Source organism: Canis lupus, chromosome 29 (genome assembly GCF_048164855.1).
Source record: "Canis lupus baileyi chromosome 29, mCanLup2.hap1, whole genome shotgun sequence".
Classification (NCBI taxonomy): Eukaryota; Metazoa; Chordata; class Mammalia; order Carnivora; family Canidae; genus Canis; species Canis lupus.
The window spans coordinates 24,845,896-24,862,530 of record NC_132866.1 but is presented as its reverse complement, the minus strand read 5'-3'; the positions used below and the strand labels follow the sequence as shown (position 1 = coordinate 24,862,530).

Genomic DNA, 16,635 nt, shown 5'->3' with positions numbered 1-16,635 from the left:
GCCCTGTGCCGCCGCGCTCCGGCGTTGGGCGGGGCAGAGCGCCGAGCGACTGTCGACCGGGCCAATCACACGTCTCTGCGGGCCCCGCGTGACCCCGCCCCGCTTCCGCCTCCTCGCCGCGCTGGAGACCGCGCACGCGCAGTCCGGCCGCTCCGGGGCGCTGAGGCACGCGGCGCTGCGCGTCGGTCAATCGGACCAATCGCGCGTCTCTTCCGCCTCCCCTGCGGCCCCGCCCCCCAGGGCAGCGCGCGTTTTCCGCGCTCTGGGAGGTGGAGGAGGGAGGTAGAGCGCGGGCGGGCGAGAGGATGGGAGTGTGAGGGGTGGGCTGCTCCGGGGTCTGCGGGCGCGTCGAGCGGAGCTCCCTTTGTGCGGGCAGGGCGCCTCCCAACCCTTCCTCTGACCTGGGGGCTCCCGAGGGCTAGTGTGGGTTTTCTGCTGTGGTGGAAGGAGGAGGAAAATGCCCCCCTCCCCCCCCCCAAGTTGATGCCTTTGTTTGAGGAAACAAACTTGTGCCAACTCTCCTTTCCAGGGTCAGTTCGCTGCTCAAACGACACAGACGGGCGTACACTTACCTGCGCTCCTGTTCCTTGTTCCTCAGGCCCCGTGGTCATTGGTTCTAGTCACACAGCTTTATAGGGCTCAAGGTACTGTGACAGTTGTGATGATTTTTTCGGGTCAGGATTTGAGTTTGTATTTCCTTATAAATTAGAGTTCCTTAAGAATCCCAGAGTTAGGGGATCCCTGGGTGGCCCAGTGGTTTAGCGTCGCCCTCAGCCCAGGGCGTGATCCTGGGGTCTTGGGATTGAGTCCCGCGTCGGGCTCCCTGCACGGGGCCTGCTTCTCCCTCTGCCTGTGTCTCTCGTGAATAAATAAAATCTTAAAAAAAAAATGCCACAGTTAATTCTCCCACCCCGTACACGACAGATCTGAGGATATTCTAATGTAGATAAAACAAGTGGAGAGCGTTTCTATAGGGAGATGCCAGCTCGTTTGTCCTGGTAGTCACCACGTGGACCCACACGGTCGTAGGTAGGAAGGTAAATGGAAAACTGCAAAACGAGCAAGAATGGACCCCAACTAAGTGAAGTTGTGGCTGGCTTATTCGTGGAGGTGATATGTACAGCAGTAAAAAGTTCTTTTACAGAAACAGTATGTATTTACATTCTGATTGGTTATTTTTTGTTGTTACTTTTCAATTTTGTAGAGGTAAGCCAAGATTGCGTTTTCAAGATGGAAAGCCCATCCGACCCAGCCGTGGTTTCACCTAGCACTCCGCAGGCCTGTGCCAGTCCACCATCTCCCCGCCCAAGTAGTTCAAGAAAACAAGTATGCATATCCGAGCTCTTGCATGGGAGCTATTCTTTATTTCTAGGTATTGTGCCAGCAGTGGGTTTAATTCTACTGAAGACTGTTAATCAACGTAATGTGTAGATCAATAAGTAGAGATTTTATTGACTATTAAGTAATTTTAGGCCTTTCTCCTATGATAATGAGTTTGAACTACCCCCACCATTTTCATCTGGTATCAATTATGTTCATTTAGTTTCAGATCAGGTTACTACAAAATTCCAAATTGAGCAAGTTTGAATCTGCAGTATTCTGAAGGTCTTTGGTGGCAGGGAGCTAGGTCTTCTCCTTAATTTGTAACTCTGAGGCACTCAGAAGTGTCAGGAGTGTGACAGTTGCTGAACAGATGTTTGGGATGACTGGGGTAAGTGTCTCAACACTGTTTTGGAAGGGTGCTGACTTTGCTAAAATAAAAAGAATAAAATTAATGGGGCTTGCAGGAATTGAAAGACATTTTGTGATGGTTACTTTAGATCCGTGGAAAGAGAAAGCCATCTAGTGGTGTCAACTATAGAAATGTTAAGGTCTTTATTTCACTATAGAAATGTTAAGGTCTTTATTTCTAGCAGATTTATTTACACAAGAATGTTTTTCTTGATTACTATTTTGTGCTCCTTTTCAGCCGATGAGTGCAACACTTAGAGAACGACTAAGGAAAACTAGATTTTCATTTAATTCCTGTTACAGTGCGGTAAAACGTCTTAAAGTAGAGAATGAAGAAAACGATCAGACTTTTCCTGAGGAACCTTCAATAGAGGAAAACTGTTTGGATTTTCAAGAAAATTTTAAACACATAGACAGTCCATTCAAAGAAAGTACATGTTTGAAAAATACCTTCAAGAGTATCAGTGCTTGTGAATCTAAGTCTCTTGATACTGAGTCACGCAGTGATCTCCAGAGTGACTTTGTGAATGAGGATCTTTCCAAACAAGGATTAAGTGAAGAAAGAGCAAAATTGGTGAAGCAGATTGAGGAGAAAGAAGATCTTCTTCGGAGGCTAAAACTGGTCAAAATGTATAGATCAAAGGTGAGAATAATTTCAGAACCACTTCTTATTTTTTAAAAAATAAATGATAGGAAAGTAATTTCAAAGAGAAAATAAGTTTATTTAAGCATAATAAACAATAAGCCAAATATTGAGAAAACTGTCTTCCACCAACTGTAACTCAAATGTAAGTCATAGATTTAGAGAAGAGGCCCCTAAACACCAGATTCAACTTTTAAAAAGTCCCAGCTATCATTTAATATGCAGTTGAAGTTTTTCTAATTTCCAGCCTGTAGCAATATTAGTTTCAAATGAGAGGCAAGCACAGTGAGACCGAAAGTGTGACAGCTGTCAGTGAATGATTTAAAAAGCTACAAACGGGCCACAAAGTATAATAATAAATATTTTTAGTAATAATCTTGTATTCTTCTAACTTATTAAAATGTATTTTGTTTGATAAGACAAAGAAGTTAAATTTTAGATTTCAACACAGATAGGTTGAATTAAATAGAGGTTGGGCACTTGGAAGAAGGTAACCTTTACTGACGTGGATCATTTATGTATATCTAGTGGCTCCTTCTTTCCCACCAATGTGGAATAGATGGTGGAATAGTTCATCTTTATTTGCTGTCTTGAATTTTTAGGATTTTTCTAAATATAACGATTTGGGTTTTATGAGAGAATGAAATGAATATTGAATATTGAATGAAAATGAATATTGAAAAATATTAAGTTGAATATTTTTATATTACATTGAATATATTCATTTTTTAAAAGTACAGCTGTAATAGAAAAAGCATGTTTTAACCCATATTGTTGCTTCTGAACATAGTTTTGCCCTATTTTATGATTTGATTTGTCCCTGAGGGTAAGAATGGTCCAAAGCTTGGACCAAATAAAATAGCCATAGAACTCAATTTCTGGGTCATTGTAACCATTCCACTTAAAACCATCCTACTTTTTCCTGGGTAGAAGTCCCAATCCTGACCGTGTGTTACCCTTTAAACCTACTCATTGATTAACAACTTTCATTAAGTATGTTAAAATAGGATGCCTCGCTAGTTATTGACTGATTTTTTTTTTATTTATTTCAGAATGACCTGTCTCAGTTACAGTTGTTAATACAGAAGTGGAGAAGCTGTAGCCAGCTGTTGCTTTATGAGTTGCAGTCAGCTATGTCTGAGGAAAACAAGAAACTCAGCCTTACTCAGTTGATAGACCACTGTGGGTTAGATGATAAACTGCTACACTACAACAGAAATGAAGAAGAATTTATGGGTGTTTAATTCATAATTTTTTTCTCTGGAATATTTTTGAGAATGACAAATTTACTTAACACATCTTAAAAGGAAGGTAGAAACCATTAGGGCTTAGAGAAAGGTGTCTTGATGAATGTCAGTTTAGGGCACTCTGCAATGTAAAGTAAGTTCTAAAATGAAAATTTAGTATTTTGAATAAATTTGCCAGAGAAAACTTGACATTTAAAGAAATGTGAAAAAAAATTAAATCATGTTTACAAAGTAATTGGGTCATTTCTGGAGGTCAATTTTAATACGTTTTGTTTATTGTGGTAAAAAAAGTTTTAGAGTTTTATTTTAAATGTTAAAAATTAGTTCAGTCTGGTGAATGTCTAAACCTAAAGTTGTCTAAAAATGCTGGCCTGTCTCCTCTAAGTTTATGACCCTTGTTTCTATCCATTTACCCCACATTTCCATCTGAATGGTGTAGCAGGTAATTAAACTTATTTATATGTCCAAAATTTCTATTCTTCCCTGTCTCTTCAAATTTATTGCATTCATTTCATTTAGTGAAATGGCCATCTCTCTCTTAAAAACAACATATCCTCATCCCCCACATTAAGACATACAAGGTCCTTCACATTCGTCTACCTTTCTAGCTTCGTCTGTTCATTTCATAGTGACTCCTCAGCCAGAAACCCACCTTCATAGGGCTGCTTCTGCCTGCTGTATTATACACTGTTACCTGTCATTGTGGCTGCATACAGAAATATGACCCAAGCTGGCCCAGTGTGAGAATTGGAATTGTGCTTAGGAAAAGAAAGCCCATCTCTTTTTGTGGCTGAAGCTGTTGTAGGTAAATTTGGAAACAGAAAAGCTGGTGTGTTAAGAAGGACAGTATGTGCCCTTACCAAGAAAAGCAGAGGTGATAGATGGAAAGAACTTTGTGGATCAGTGTCTTCCTGGTTCTACCTGCCAGTCCTTCTGGAGGGCCTCCTCGGTTTCTGCTTTTGGACTCTTTTAAAGGGTAAACATCTTCACTTAGATTAAAAAAAAAAAAAAAAATCCTGAAAGAAAGTATTTCCCTACTAGTAGGAAAATAGTCATTACCCTGAGGGCCCTCCCCCTCCAAGTGTACCCTGTTTTTGGCCCAGTCCTGCCCTATATCTAACAAACCATTAATATTTGGCATAGCAGGAGACCTTAGGACCCTGTTCTTAATCTATTCTCATTGTTAGTGTCCATGCTGGTATTACCCTTCCCCTCTTGCCACACACACAAATTCTTACCTTCTAGACACTGCCATTGTCTTTGTGATGAACCCAAGAGGACTGGCCCAGGCCTCAGATGGGCCTCCCCTGGCCCTGAGAGTCCCACATGGGTATCTCTAGGGAGCTGTCCTGTTGTGAGCTTATCAGCCTCCATTGCTGCTTACTGCACAGCTAGAAGGCCTAAATGTGGGAGAGTTGAGAGCAGATGGGGACATAGTAATGGGCATTTTCAAGGCACTGGCTGGGTGCCAGGGGCTCTAGCAGATATTCCTGCAACAGGAGGTGGGTCATGGAACATGGATTAGACTTCTGGGAGAGTTTGAAATAAAATGAGGGACTCTATTTTATAATTTGTTGAATTTCACCTCTATTTAATGGGATACATTTATTTTAAAAAATCACTGAGTACTATATTTTTATTCATAAAAATGAAAAAAATACTGTATTTTTATTCATAAAAACTTTATTCACTTAGCAATTGCTTTGTGCCAGTTTAAAAAGTATGTTAACTCATTTGAGTTTTAAAATTATAGGCATCCCAATTTTAAAGGCATCCCAAATTTAAGCTAAAGTAGTTATTTAAAAATTAAGTAGTTATTTAAAGCTGAAGTGGTAAACCCAGGATTTGAAACCAGCAACCCAGCAGGAGAGCCCTACTAAGTCCTATACTTAGAACTGTGCTATATTTGTCCCAATTAATTACCTTACTACTTGACAGCATAGGTAATTTAAAGAACTATAAAAATATAATTGCTGTTAGTTCACCAGAAGCTGAGAGGAATCAGTACCATAGACAATATCAAGAGTTGGAAAAAAAAAAAAAAAAGAGTTGGGATGGATGACCCTGGTGCCCTTCCAATGCCAACCCCCAAAACCAGAAAATGTCTCTTGAATAGTGCTGCTAGTAGAATTTAGCTTGCAGGCAAGAGATTTCGGCTAACCTCCACTCTATCTATGCCTCAAAGCAAAAAGCTTGAATTGTCAGAATCACCCAGAGTAGCCACTAAGAAATAGAAATCACATAGGCTGTTAAGATCTAGGAATCTACAGTGAAATTTGTGGTATTGACAATGAGCAAATGGAGCCAAATTAGGCAACAGATTAATCTGGGTCACTGGAATTTGTATCACCATAAAAAATGGAGAGAAAAAAAGCCTAGTAGAATGATGTTTGAATCAGGACAGAGACCAACAGGACAGAGAACTTTGGTGATCTCATAATAAGTACAAAGTATTTGTACCTTTCACACACTTTTCCACCGTTGGGTCCAGCCTCCCACCCCCACAATCACTTAGGAGGATCCTAAGTGGATCAATTCTGAAGGATCCAAGATGTAGGAAATGTTACCAGTGGGCACTCCTCTGCTGAATCAGCCAAATTTAGTACTTGAGTCATTCTGGTACTAAGGAAGGCTATCATTAAAAATGATGTTGGGGGAAAAAAAATGATGTTGGGCCTATTATTTCTCTTATGATTCCTACCCAGTATTGAGTATATAGGTAATCAGATACGGTATAACTGGTCCTCTAAATAGGAGCTTTTAAATCTCTTAAAGAGTTTTTTTAAAGATTTTTAAATTTATTTATTCATGGTAGAGAGAGAAAGGCAGAGACACAGGCAGAGGGAGAAGCAGGCTCCATGCTGGGAGCCCAATGCGGGACTCCATCCCGGGTCTCCAGGATCATGCCCTGGGCCAAAGGCAGGCGCTGAACCACTGAGCCACCCAAGGATCCCCTCTTAAAGAATTTTTTTTATAAATAGAAGGTTGTATGAGCTCTCTTGCTTTACCTACACCTGTGCACATTGGATATGGTGTTGCAGATTAAATTTAACATTTAATTGACAAATTTCAGAAGAATGAGACCATGACGTTACTTGGAGATTATGCTAAATAATCCTAGTGGTACCATCTTGGAATGCAGCAGTGGACAGGCTGTTGAAGGGTGAAGCAGGTTTCTGACCACTTAATCTCATTATTTAATTATCTATTACATCATCTATTACAATGAATATGCAATGTAGAAGACTATATGCAGAAAAAAATGTACTTTTCAAATGATTTAAGGCTTGGTAAAAGGAAATAGTTCATTTTATTCTCATTGCTAGAATTGGGAATAAACCTAAATGTTCTGAGAAATTTTTTCTGATTATAGAAGAAATGTTTTCTGAAGAAAACTTGGGAAATAGAGAAAAATGTAAAAATCTTCCATTAACTTAAGTTTTCTGGTAATTTTATAAAACTAGAAATGCCAGGAGTGGCTAAGAATCTTTTGTTTTTATGAATAACATCAAGACTAATGAGAAAATGAGTAAAATACATTTTGAATATTTTCAGTTCACTTGTGAATGAAAACAATTCATGATATTTTACACATTCATGCAAGACAAACATTTTTATAATGATTAAAGTTAAATAATTTGCTATTAAAAATGCAACTAAGAAGCTCTACTTAAATTTCCTGATATGGGAGAAAAATACCATTTTAATGAAATGAAATTATTTTTTAAATCATTGGTTGTCTTGTGTGTTCCACCAGCGTTTTTACATTTGAACAAGTGCAGGAAATGTTTTCATCCTTAATCGTTCAAGTTCAGTCTGCAGTATTAAAATTTGTTCAGCTTGTTGTTTTGCAATATTTGTTAACTTTTGTTGTTCCATCATGTTTTCATATCGTTCTTTGGCAATCTTTTCACAAGTCAGTTTAGACCCTACCCCAAAAATGAAGAAGAGAATTAGTTGGATTACTATCTAAGGCATTCAAATATAGAAACAGCACTCGGAATCAGTTAAACATGTGGAAGAAATGCTGGTAGCTTTGTAAGTACTGACCAGATTTCAGGAATGGTAGTAACTTTTAAAGAAACCTACAGTTGAGTGAAGAAAAAAAATTCTTACCCACTGCATTACAGATCTCTTTCCTTTCGGAGACAGCAACCAGCTCTTCTCGTATATTGCAGCTTAGAGTATAGTTTGCTATATCTTTTTGATTGCTGTACCTTCCCAGTTTTTTTAGTAGTTTTTTGCAGTTTTCCACATTCTTTTTGTGGGTCTGAAATTTTTGTTTCCATGACACCCCAAAAAATAATTTTGAAAGAAAAGTATTTTATAAAGACACTATTTTTAAAATTTAAATTCATTATCATCAAGATATCATTTTATCACCATATCCCTACTGCCTAACATAATGCCTGCACACAGTAACTAAATTATTTAAAAGTAGCATGATATTTTAATACCTGAATTTTAAAAAAATTTAGAATTTTTTAGATATTAAAAAAAAAACACATAAAGCCTTGAGATTACTTCTTTTCCATCTTGTATATGCTATACAATCTACACTGAGCATTTGTTAAGCAGTTATGAGAAAACAAAGGCATTACAACTCCAAGGAAAGACCATCAACATTCTGTTACATAAATCACAACTTAATGTGAAACTGGGAATTCACATACACTTAGATATCTCCCAAGGGGTTAATTCTAGTATTAAAATAAATGCTTCAGGGATCCCTGGGTGGCGCAGCGGTTTGGCGCCTGCCTTTGGCCCAGGGCGCGATCATGGAGACCCGGGATTGAATCCCACATCGGGCTCCCGGTGCATGGAGCTTCCTTCTCCCTCTGCCTGTGTCTCTGCCTCTCTCTCTCTCTCTCTCTTTCTGATGACTATCATAAATTAAAAAAAAAAAAAAAGTGCTTCAGTCTACCACACTTTTTATGGTTGCAAAGACACCATTCAGGGGCCTCTAATTAGATCATGAATGTCAAAAAAGGACCATGATTTTATTAAGCTGTGTTTGAATTCATTATTTGGAACACTATTACTTTGTTTAAATAATTCACAACTGTTGGGATTATAAGGATCAATAACTTTGAGACCTACCTTCTCTAAAACAGCAATGGTTTGCTCCATTATTCCAATCTGAATGGCAATCAGAGTCTCATAGTTTGGTTCATTTAGGTACTTGGAGAAGAAAAAAACCCCAAAATATGTAAGAATATTTTTCTCTATTCTTTCAATAGGTAACTTTATAAAGCAGTCTTAGTTTTGAAAGTTACCAATTTCATAAAAGTTATCTAAGATTGATTTGACTTTTGTGCCATAATATTTATTTATATTTGGCTATTGATAATTTACCTGTATATTAATAATTACAAATGCCTAGAGTTTATTTTCTCCTTTATTCAACTCACCAAATACTTACTGTCTATCTAATTTGAGTCATTAATTAAGAATGTTCGAGTTAAAGGTACTAAGGAAGATACAGAGATAGATAATATGACTATAGCTTTCAAAAAAAAAAAAAGTAGACATGATTAGTTGCCAGAAAATGTGTATAGTGACATGTAAACTCAAAGGTGGTTTGAGAAAGAATGTACTGGAGAAACCCAGAAGCTTTTTAGAGCAGGTAGCATTTAACTAGACTTTGAAAAATAGATTTGGGATGTGAAAAAAAAATAAGGAAAGGTATTTCAAGTTAAAAAACTAATGAGCAAAGGCACAGAGTAAAATCCTAGAAAATATTAATGTTTGGTTTGATAATACTGATGTATATGAGGAACAGTGGGAATGAATTTGAAAAGTTAGGTTGAAGGGTGCAGAGCACCCACCTAAAAATTTCATAATTTGTTTGCCAGGAAGAAGTTGCAGTTTAAAATGTTTTAGGAGAGTAGTAATGTTATTAGAACTGAACAGCAATATTAATCTGACAGTAACATATAGTATCGATTGGATAAGAGAAAGCCCAAAGGTCAAGAGACCAGCTAGGAATTTTTTTTTAAGTTTATTTTTTTAAGTAATCTCTACACCCAACATGGGGCTTGAAATCCCTGCGGATCAAGAGTTGCATGCTATTCCAACTGAGCCAGCCAGGTGTCCCCCAGTTAGATCATTATACAATAGTCTAAATCATGGAAAAGAAAAACTGAGCCAGGCTAATGGCAGTGGAGATAAAGAATAAATAGGTAAACTAGGCAAGGCTTGAAAGACAGGGGAGAGGGAAATCAAAGATGACTGCAACTATAAGCCTGAGTAAGTGGTTGAAAAGAACAAAAATGAGCACATTAAGAAGGGTTGCTGTTGAGAGGTGGGAATGTCAAAATAGAGCTTGAGGGAGATCAGGAATAGAGAACTTGGATCAGTCTTTTAGAAGTGGTCACTGAAGTTAGAAAAATCGAGATTATCAAAGGAGAGGGCATAGAAGGAAGCAGAGCTAAAGGCAGGATTGTAAAGAATAGTCATATTTAAAATTTAGAGGGCGCCTGGGGAGCACAGCTGGTTGAGTGTCTGTTTCTGCTCAGGTTGTGATCTCTGGGTTATGAGATGGAACCCTGCAAGGGGCTTCCCGCTCAGCTCCGAGTCTGCTTGAGATTCTCTCTCACTCTGACCCTCCCACTTGTGCTCTCTGTCTCTAAAATAAATCAATCTTTAACAAAAAAAAAAAAAAAAGAGAAGCAAAAGAGAATTCAGTAAAAGAGGCAGAGTAGCCTGACATGCAAGAAAAATAGAAGAAAATAGAGTTGAAAACAGCCAGAGGAATGAGCAGTTAAGATGGTCAAATTGCTACTGACAGTTGAGGGATAGTGATAACTGGGGAACAGACCCCTGGATCTGACAATTAGGAAATCCTTGGAAGACAGAAGAATTCATAGACATATCCATGAAAAACAACTGGCTTAGAATGTGCTTAATATTACAGAGGCATCTTAGTAGATACTGTTTGAATGAATGAATACATTAGTGAATGAAATTAAAATTATACGGTGGGGCAGGGAGAACTTACCTTTTGACGATCTCTTGAAAAAAATAGCATCTGAATATCCCAAGCCTTCTGATTTAGATCTTCCATTTCCATCTCCATTTTCTTATGTTCCCACTCAATCTGAAATATTCCTTTGTGGACATCTTTACTTTCCATCATGCTAGCAACTTTCTTCTGTCCTTGAGTCTTGAAAAAAAGTACATTTTGATATTCATAGGACTCTGCATACAGAATATCTGAAGCTGAATGCTATTCTTAGAAAACACTTGGATCACAGAGGTAATTGCATCATCTTTTTAAGAAATTATTTTTATTTAGATTTTTGAGAGTAAAAGCACATGCGTGAGTTGGGGGAGCAGAGGGAGAGGGAGAGAGAGAGAATCTTAAGCATGCTTCATTGCCAGCATGGAGCCCCATGAAAGGCTTGATTTCACAACCTGAGCCGAAATTAAGAGTCAGATGTTTAACTGACTGGCCACCCAGGCACTCTTCTATCTTCTTTTAAAAAAATGTAGCAGATATTTAAAAAAAAATGACTGATCACTAAAAAGCTGATAGGTACTAAACAGAAAGGATTATCAAATACATTTGAATGGCATAGCTAATTTACTTTAATATGTCAATTATAAGGCAGGAACTCCTTTTGCCATCATCAATCTACCAGTCTGTATGCATTTGTACCCTGACTCTGCTCTACTTCCTGACACTATCAACAAAGGATTGATTGTAGGGATGCCTGGGTGGCTCAGTGGTTGAGCATCTGCCTTCAACTCAGGGTGTGGTCCTGGGGTCCTGGGATCGAGTCCTGCATCAGGATCCCTGCGGGGAAGGAGATTGCTTCTCCCTTTGCCTGTGTCTTTGCCCCCCTCTTTCTGTGTCTCTCATGAATAATAAAATCTTAAAAAAAGAAAAAAACCCACAAAGGATTGTAGTTTAATGCTGCTAGGCACAATGATATCAGGTTTGTAGCTAGTGGAAAAGCAAAAAAATAAAAAAATAAAATAAATAAAATTGAGTGAGTTAAATACATTTAAACACCTAGATATTTTGCACTTACTTCAAATTGCCTACATGAAGTTGAGGAATATTCTTTTTTTAATTTTTATTTATTTATGATAGAGAGAGAGAGAGAGAGAGGCAGAGACATAGGCAGAGGGAGAAGCAGGCTTCATGCACCGGGAGCCCGATGTGGGATTCGATCCCGGGTCTGCAGGATCGCGCCCTGGGCCAAAGGCAGGCGCCAAACTGCTGCGCCACCCAGGGATCCCGAGGAATATTTTCATGAAGTTCTCCCAGACTGCTAATACTGAAACTCTAATGTCTCTAAAATAAATTTGTGTAAGAGTTCCATCGGTTAACATTTTACCTTTCCTCTCTTCCTCAAAAGCTTAGCTTTTTGTAGTTCATGCCACTATATTATACCACACCACCTACTATTCTTTTTAAAAATTATTTTTATCTTATGATCACAGCTTTGCCTCTCAATTCCTTGAATTTCTCACTTTCAGTGATCCCTTCTCCATCTAAAGACACCCAACTCCCATAATCATACCCTTGACCTTGTATATACCAGCTTCAAAATTTTCAGTTCAAGCATTTCTCTAGGGTAGCATTCCTCAAATATTAGAGATATTGCCCTACCATAGGAAATTAAGATTTTGTTTGCAGAAATTTTTGGCTGATACAACTGGAGGGAAGTATTGCTACTGGCATCTAGAGGATAGATGCCAGGGATGCTACTAAACTTTGTGATACACAGAATATCTTTCACAACAAATAATCATCTGGCCCAAAATGTCAATAGTGCCAAGGTTAAAAAACACTGTTGTAGAGCTACCACATCTCCTTTCTGCTCTCCTTTGGTCAACTTTTTGACCTCTTGCCCAAACTTTCCACTGTTCTTATCAAGTAACTGACATAGTGCACTAGTTCCTTATCATTGGAGCCATTTCTCTCATGATTTTCAAGTTTCCTCTCTCACTGGCAACTCTTTCTCAGTTTTGCTACTGACTCCTTCTCTGCTATATCTATCAGAATTGGACTTTGGGCATCGGCCAACGTCCCATTCCTAGGTGGTCTCAAGCATTCTCATGGCTTAATCAATCTACCAGTCTGTATGCATTACCAGTCTGCATGTATGCAGATGTACTGCAATCTACCAGTCTTATGCATATGTAAATATCTATATGTGATAATTCATATGTATTTATTTGTATGTGATCTATATATAGAATACTTCTAAGTTTATATCTCAGTTCTAAATTCTGTCCAGTTGATATTTCCATTGGAATGGGTCTTTAAAAAATTTGTTGATTTGAGAGAGAGAGAGAGAGTATGTGCATGCTGGGGTAGGGGGGCGGGGTGGCAGAGGAAGAGAGTAGGAGAGAATCTCCAGCAGACTCCCTTCTGAGTGAGGAGCCAGATGCAGAGCTTGATCCCATGACCCTGAGATCATGACTTGAGCTGAAATCAAGAGTCAAATGCTCAAGCCACCCAGATGACCCTCCACTGGAATGTTTTATGTGTATTTCAAATTAACAAAGGCCCAAACTCTTTGTTTTATGTCCCAGCCCAAAACTACATGTTCCGTCTTTCTCATATCAGTTAATGACACTACCATCTACTCAGTTGCTCAAAAGCTAACATTTTTGGAATTTTTTTTTTAAGATTTTATTTATTTATTCATAGAGACAGAGAGAGAAAGAGAGAGGCAGAGAGAGAAGCAGGCTCCATGCAGGGAGCCCGATGCGGGACTCAACCCGGGTCTCCAGGATCACACCCCAGGCAGCAGGCGGCGCCAAACCGTGGCGCCACCGGGCCTGCCCAACATTTTAGGATTAATTCTTGATCTTTCTCTTTACCATTCACATTGTATCCATCAGCAGTTTTGATAATGATTTTTGCACCTACACTAACAACAAAATATGAAGGAGAATTTAAGATATTCTGAGGAAAAAAAAGATATTCTGAGAAAATAAAGCTGATGGAGTTCTTCATTAGTAGACCTCCTGTACCAGAAATCTAAAGGGAGTCCTTCAACCTGAAATTAGAAGGCACTAGACAGTAACTCAAAGTCATAAGAAGAAATTTTAAAAAATTAAATTAAAAATGCAACTACATAGGTAGATATAAAGTCAGTACTATTGTATTTTTGGTTTGTAAGTACTTTTTTTTCCTGTATGATATAAAGGAAAAAATGCACAAAACATTAGTTATAAATCTATGTTAATGGACACATAATGCATAAAGATGTTATCTGTGACAATAACAGAAAAGGTGAGGGACAGAATTGTATTGGAGTAGAGTTTTATATACTAGTGAAACTAAGTTGGTGCTAATTTGAATTAGTTTGCTATAAAACTAAACTGTCGGGCAGCCCCGGTGGCGCAGCGGTTTGCGCCGCCTGCAGCCTGGGGTGTGATCCTGGAGACCCGGGATCGAGTCCCGCATCAGCCTGCTTCTCCCTCTGCCTGTGTCTCTGCCTCTCTCTTCGCTCTCTCTGAATGAATGAATAAATAAATCTTAACAAAAACAAAAAAACCTAAACTGTCAGTTGTAATCCCCATGGTAACCACTAAGAAAATAACTAAAATGTATATAGCAAAGTAAAAGACAAGGGGATCAAAATGGTACTCTGCAAAAATATCAACCATATACAAAAGAAGGCAATAATGGAGGGATTGAGGAACCAGAAAATATGATAGAAAACAAATAACAAAATAGTAAAGTCCTTTTTGTTTTTACTAGCAATTACTTTAAATATAAGTGGATTAAACTCTATAATTAAAAGGTAGAGAGAGGCACAATCAATTTAAAAAATGATCCAATAATACTCTGTCCAGAAGAGAACTTGAGATTCAGTGACACAAATAGGTTGAAAATGAAAGGATGGAAAGATATCATCTGGGCAAATTGTAATCAAAAGACAGCTGGGGTGCCTATACTAATATCAGACAAGCACATTATTTGCTGATAAGAGGCTAATGCTCTAGGAAGATATAGCAATTATAAACACATATATTTTAAGAAGAGAGCCCCAAAATATATGAAACAAAAGCCAATAGAATTGAAGAACTAGTTCCATAATAGAAAAAAAATTAGAGATTTCACCATCCCACTTTCAATAATGGATAGAACAAGTATATAGAAGATCAATAAGGGAATAGAGGATTTGAACACTATAAACTAATTAGACCTAAGAGACATACACAGAACACCACACTCAATAACAACAGAATACACATTCTTTGAAAGTGCAAATGGAACATTCTCAAATATAGACCATATGTTAGGTGATAAAATGAATCCTAATAGATTTTAGAAGAAATCTAGAAAATTTTGAAATAAGACAAAACATCTGTTCTGACCACAAGGGAATAGAACTAGAAATCAATAATAGAAGGAAAAGTGGAATATTCACAAATACATAGAAATTAAATAACACATTTTAAAATATAATAGGTCAAAGAAGAAATAACAGGGGATATTAGAAAATACTTCAACATGAATGAAAGTGAAAACATAACATGCCAAAACTTATGAGATGCATCAAAAGCAGTATTGAGAGGGAAATTTATAGCTGTAAGCATATATGTTAAAAAAGGAGAATGATCTCAAATCAATAATCTAACTTTATACCTTATAAGATTATTAAAAGAAGACCAAATTTAACTCAAAGCCATTAGAAGGAAATAGGAAGATTAGAAGAGATAAATGAAATAGAAAGTAGGAGATCAGAGAGAATAAATGAAACCAAAATCTTTTAAATCAAAATTGACGAATCTTTAGCTAGAATAAGGAAAAGGAGAAAAGACTCAATTTGCTAAAATCAGAAATGAAATTAAGGACATTGCTACTAACCTTACAAAATTCAATAAGAATATAAGAAAATACTGTGAACAATTGTATGCCAACAAATTAGATAAACCTAAATGAAATTGAAAAAGTCTAGAAACACGCAAACTATAAAATCTGACTCAAAGAGTAACAGAAAAATCTGAATAAACTATACTAACTAAAGACTGAAGCAGAATTTAAGAACCTCCCAACAAAATAAAAAGCCCAAGACCAGAAGACTCCATTGGTGAATTCTACCAAATATTCCAAGAAGAATTAATACCAATTCTTCTCAAACTCCTTGTAAAAATAGAAGAGGAGGGAAATACTTCCAAACTCATTTTACAAGACCAGCATTACTCCACAAGAAAAGAAAATTACAGGCCCATATTCCTGATGAACATAGATGCAGAAGTCCTCAATAAAATATTAGCAAACCAAAGCCAGCAGTATGTTAAAAGGACTGTATACAGATACACACACTCCTAGATATATGCTCAAATTGCTGAAAACTAAGACAAAGAGAAAATCTCAAAGGCAGACATATTACATTAAAAGGAACAAAGAGGGCAGCCCCGGTGGTGCAGCGCTTTAGCGCCGCCTGCAGGCCGGGGTGTGATCCTGGAGACCCAGGATCCAGTCCCACGTAGTCCCATGTCGGGCTTCCTGCATGGAGCCTGCTTCTCCCTCTGCCTGTGTCTCTGCCTCTCTCTTCGCTCTCTGAATGAATAAATAAATAAATCTTAAAAAAAAAAAGGAATAAAGATTTAAAAGTAGACAGTAGTCTGCTTGTTAGAAACTCTTAAGTCAGAAGAAAATGAACACCTTTAAAGTGAAAGGGATGAAAGAAGAGGAAAAACCCTGCCAATCCAGGGAACCTGGCAAACAATCAACAATGAAGGTGAATCAAAGACAATTTCAGATAAAGATAAACTTAAGAGAATTCATTACAGGCAGACTTGCAATTCAGTTAAAGGTTCTTTAAGCAGAAGATTACAGTACAAGACACACCATTTAATCCACACAAAGAAAGATCTCTTGACATAGTGAAAATGGAAGGAAATAGAAAACGCTTTTTTCTTATTTTTCATCACTCTAAATGATAATTATTCTAAAGCAAAATGATGGCAATGTTTTGTGGGCGTAGAGCGTTTGCATAAAGTAAAATATATGACAACATTAGTATGTAATTCCCACAT

General features: G+C 37.7%; 2 protein-coding genes across 7 annotated transcripts in view; one reads left to right on the top strand and one right to left on the bottom strand.

Annotated features, from left to right (window-relative positions):
• The first annotated feature begins 134 nt into the window (after positions 1 to 134).
• On the top strand, positions 135 to 4,091 carry SFR1 (SWI5 dependent homologous recombination repair protein 1). Of its 4 annotated transcripts, none has more exons than XM_072805421.1 (5): positions 135 to 282; positions 530 to 644; positions 1,205 to 1,326; positions 1,970 to 2,374; positions 3,427 to 4,091. In XM_072805421.1, exons 3-5 carry the CDS (start codon positions 1,231 to 1,233, stop codon positions 3,616 to 3,618), a joined length of 693 nt encoding a protein of 230 aa, XP_072661522.1. In that variant the 5' UTR covers positions 135 to 282; positions 530 to 644; positions 1,205 to 1,230; the 3' UTR covers positions 3,619 to 4,091. The 4 variants fall into 4 exon arrangements, with proteins under 4 accessions (XP_072661522.1, XP_072661525.1, XP_072661523.1 ...); XM_072805424.1 differs by lacking the exon at positions 135 to 282 and adding an exon at positions 295 to 366; XM_072805422.1 differs by lacking the exon at positions 135 to 282 and adding an exon at positions 296 to 320.
• Positions 4,092 to 7,306: 3,215 nt separating this feature from the next.
• CFAP43 (cilia and flagella associated protein 43) overlaps positions 7,307 to 16,635 on the bottom strand; it is a 111,538-nt gene continuing 102,209 nt past the window's right edge. For all 3 annotated transcript variants that reach the window (XM_072805417.1, XM_072805420.1, XM_072805418.1), the window contains 4 exons: positions 10,622 to 10,786; positions 8,722 to 8,802; positions 7,738 to 7,891; positions 7,307 to 7,550 (listed from right to left, as the gene is read on the bottom strand). In XM_072805417.1, the coding sequence (XP_072661518.1) occupies positions 7,384 to 7,550; positions 7,738 to 7,891; positions 8,722 to 8,802; positions 10,622 to 10,786 (567 nt within the window). In that variant the 3' untranslated portion in view covers positions 7,307 to 7,383. The remainder of the gene's footprint in view (positions 7,551 to 7,737; positions 7,892 to 8,721; positions 8,803 to 10,621; positions 10,787 to 16,635) is intronic.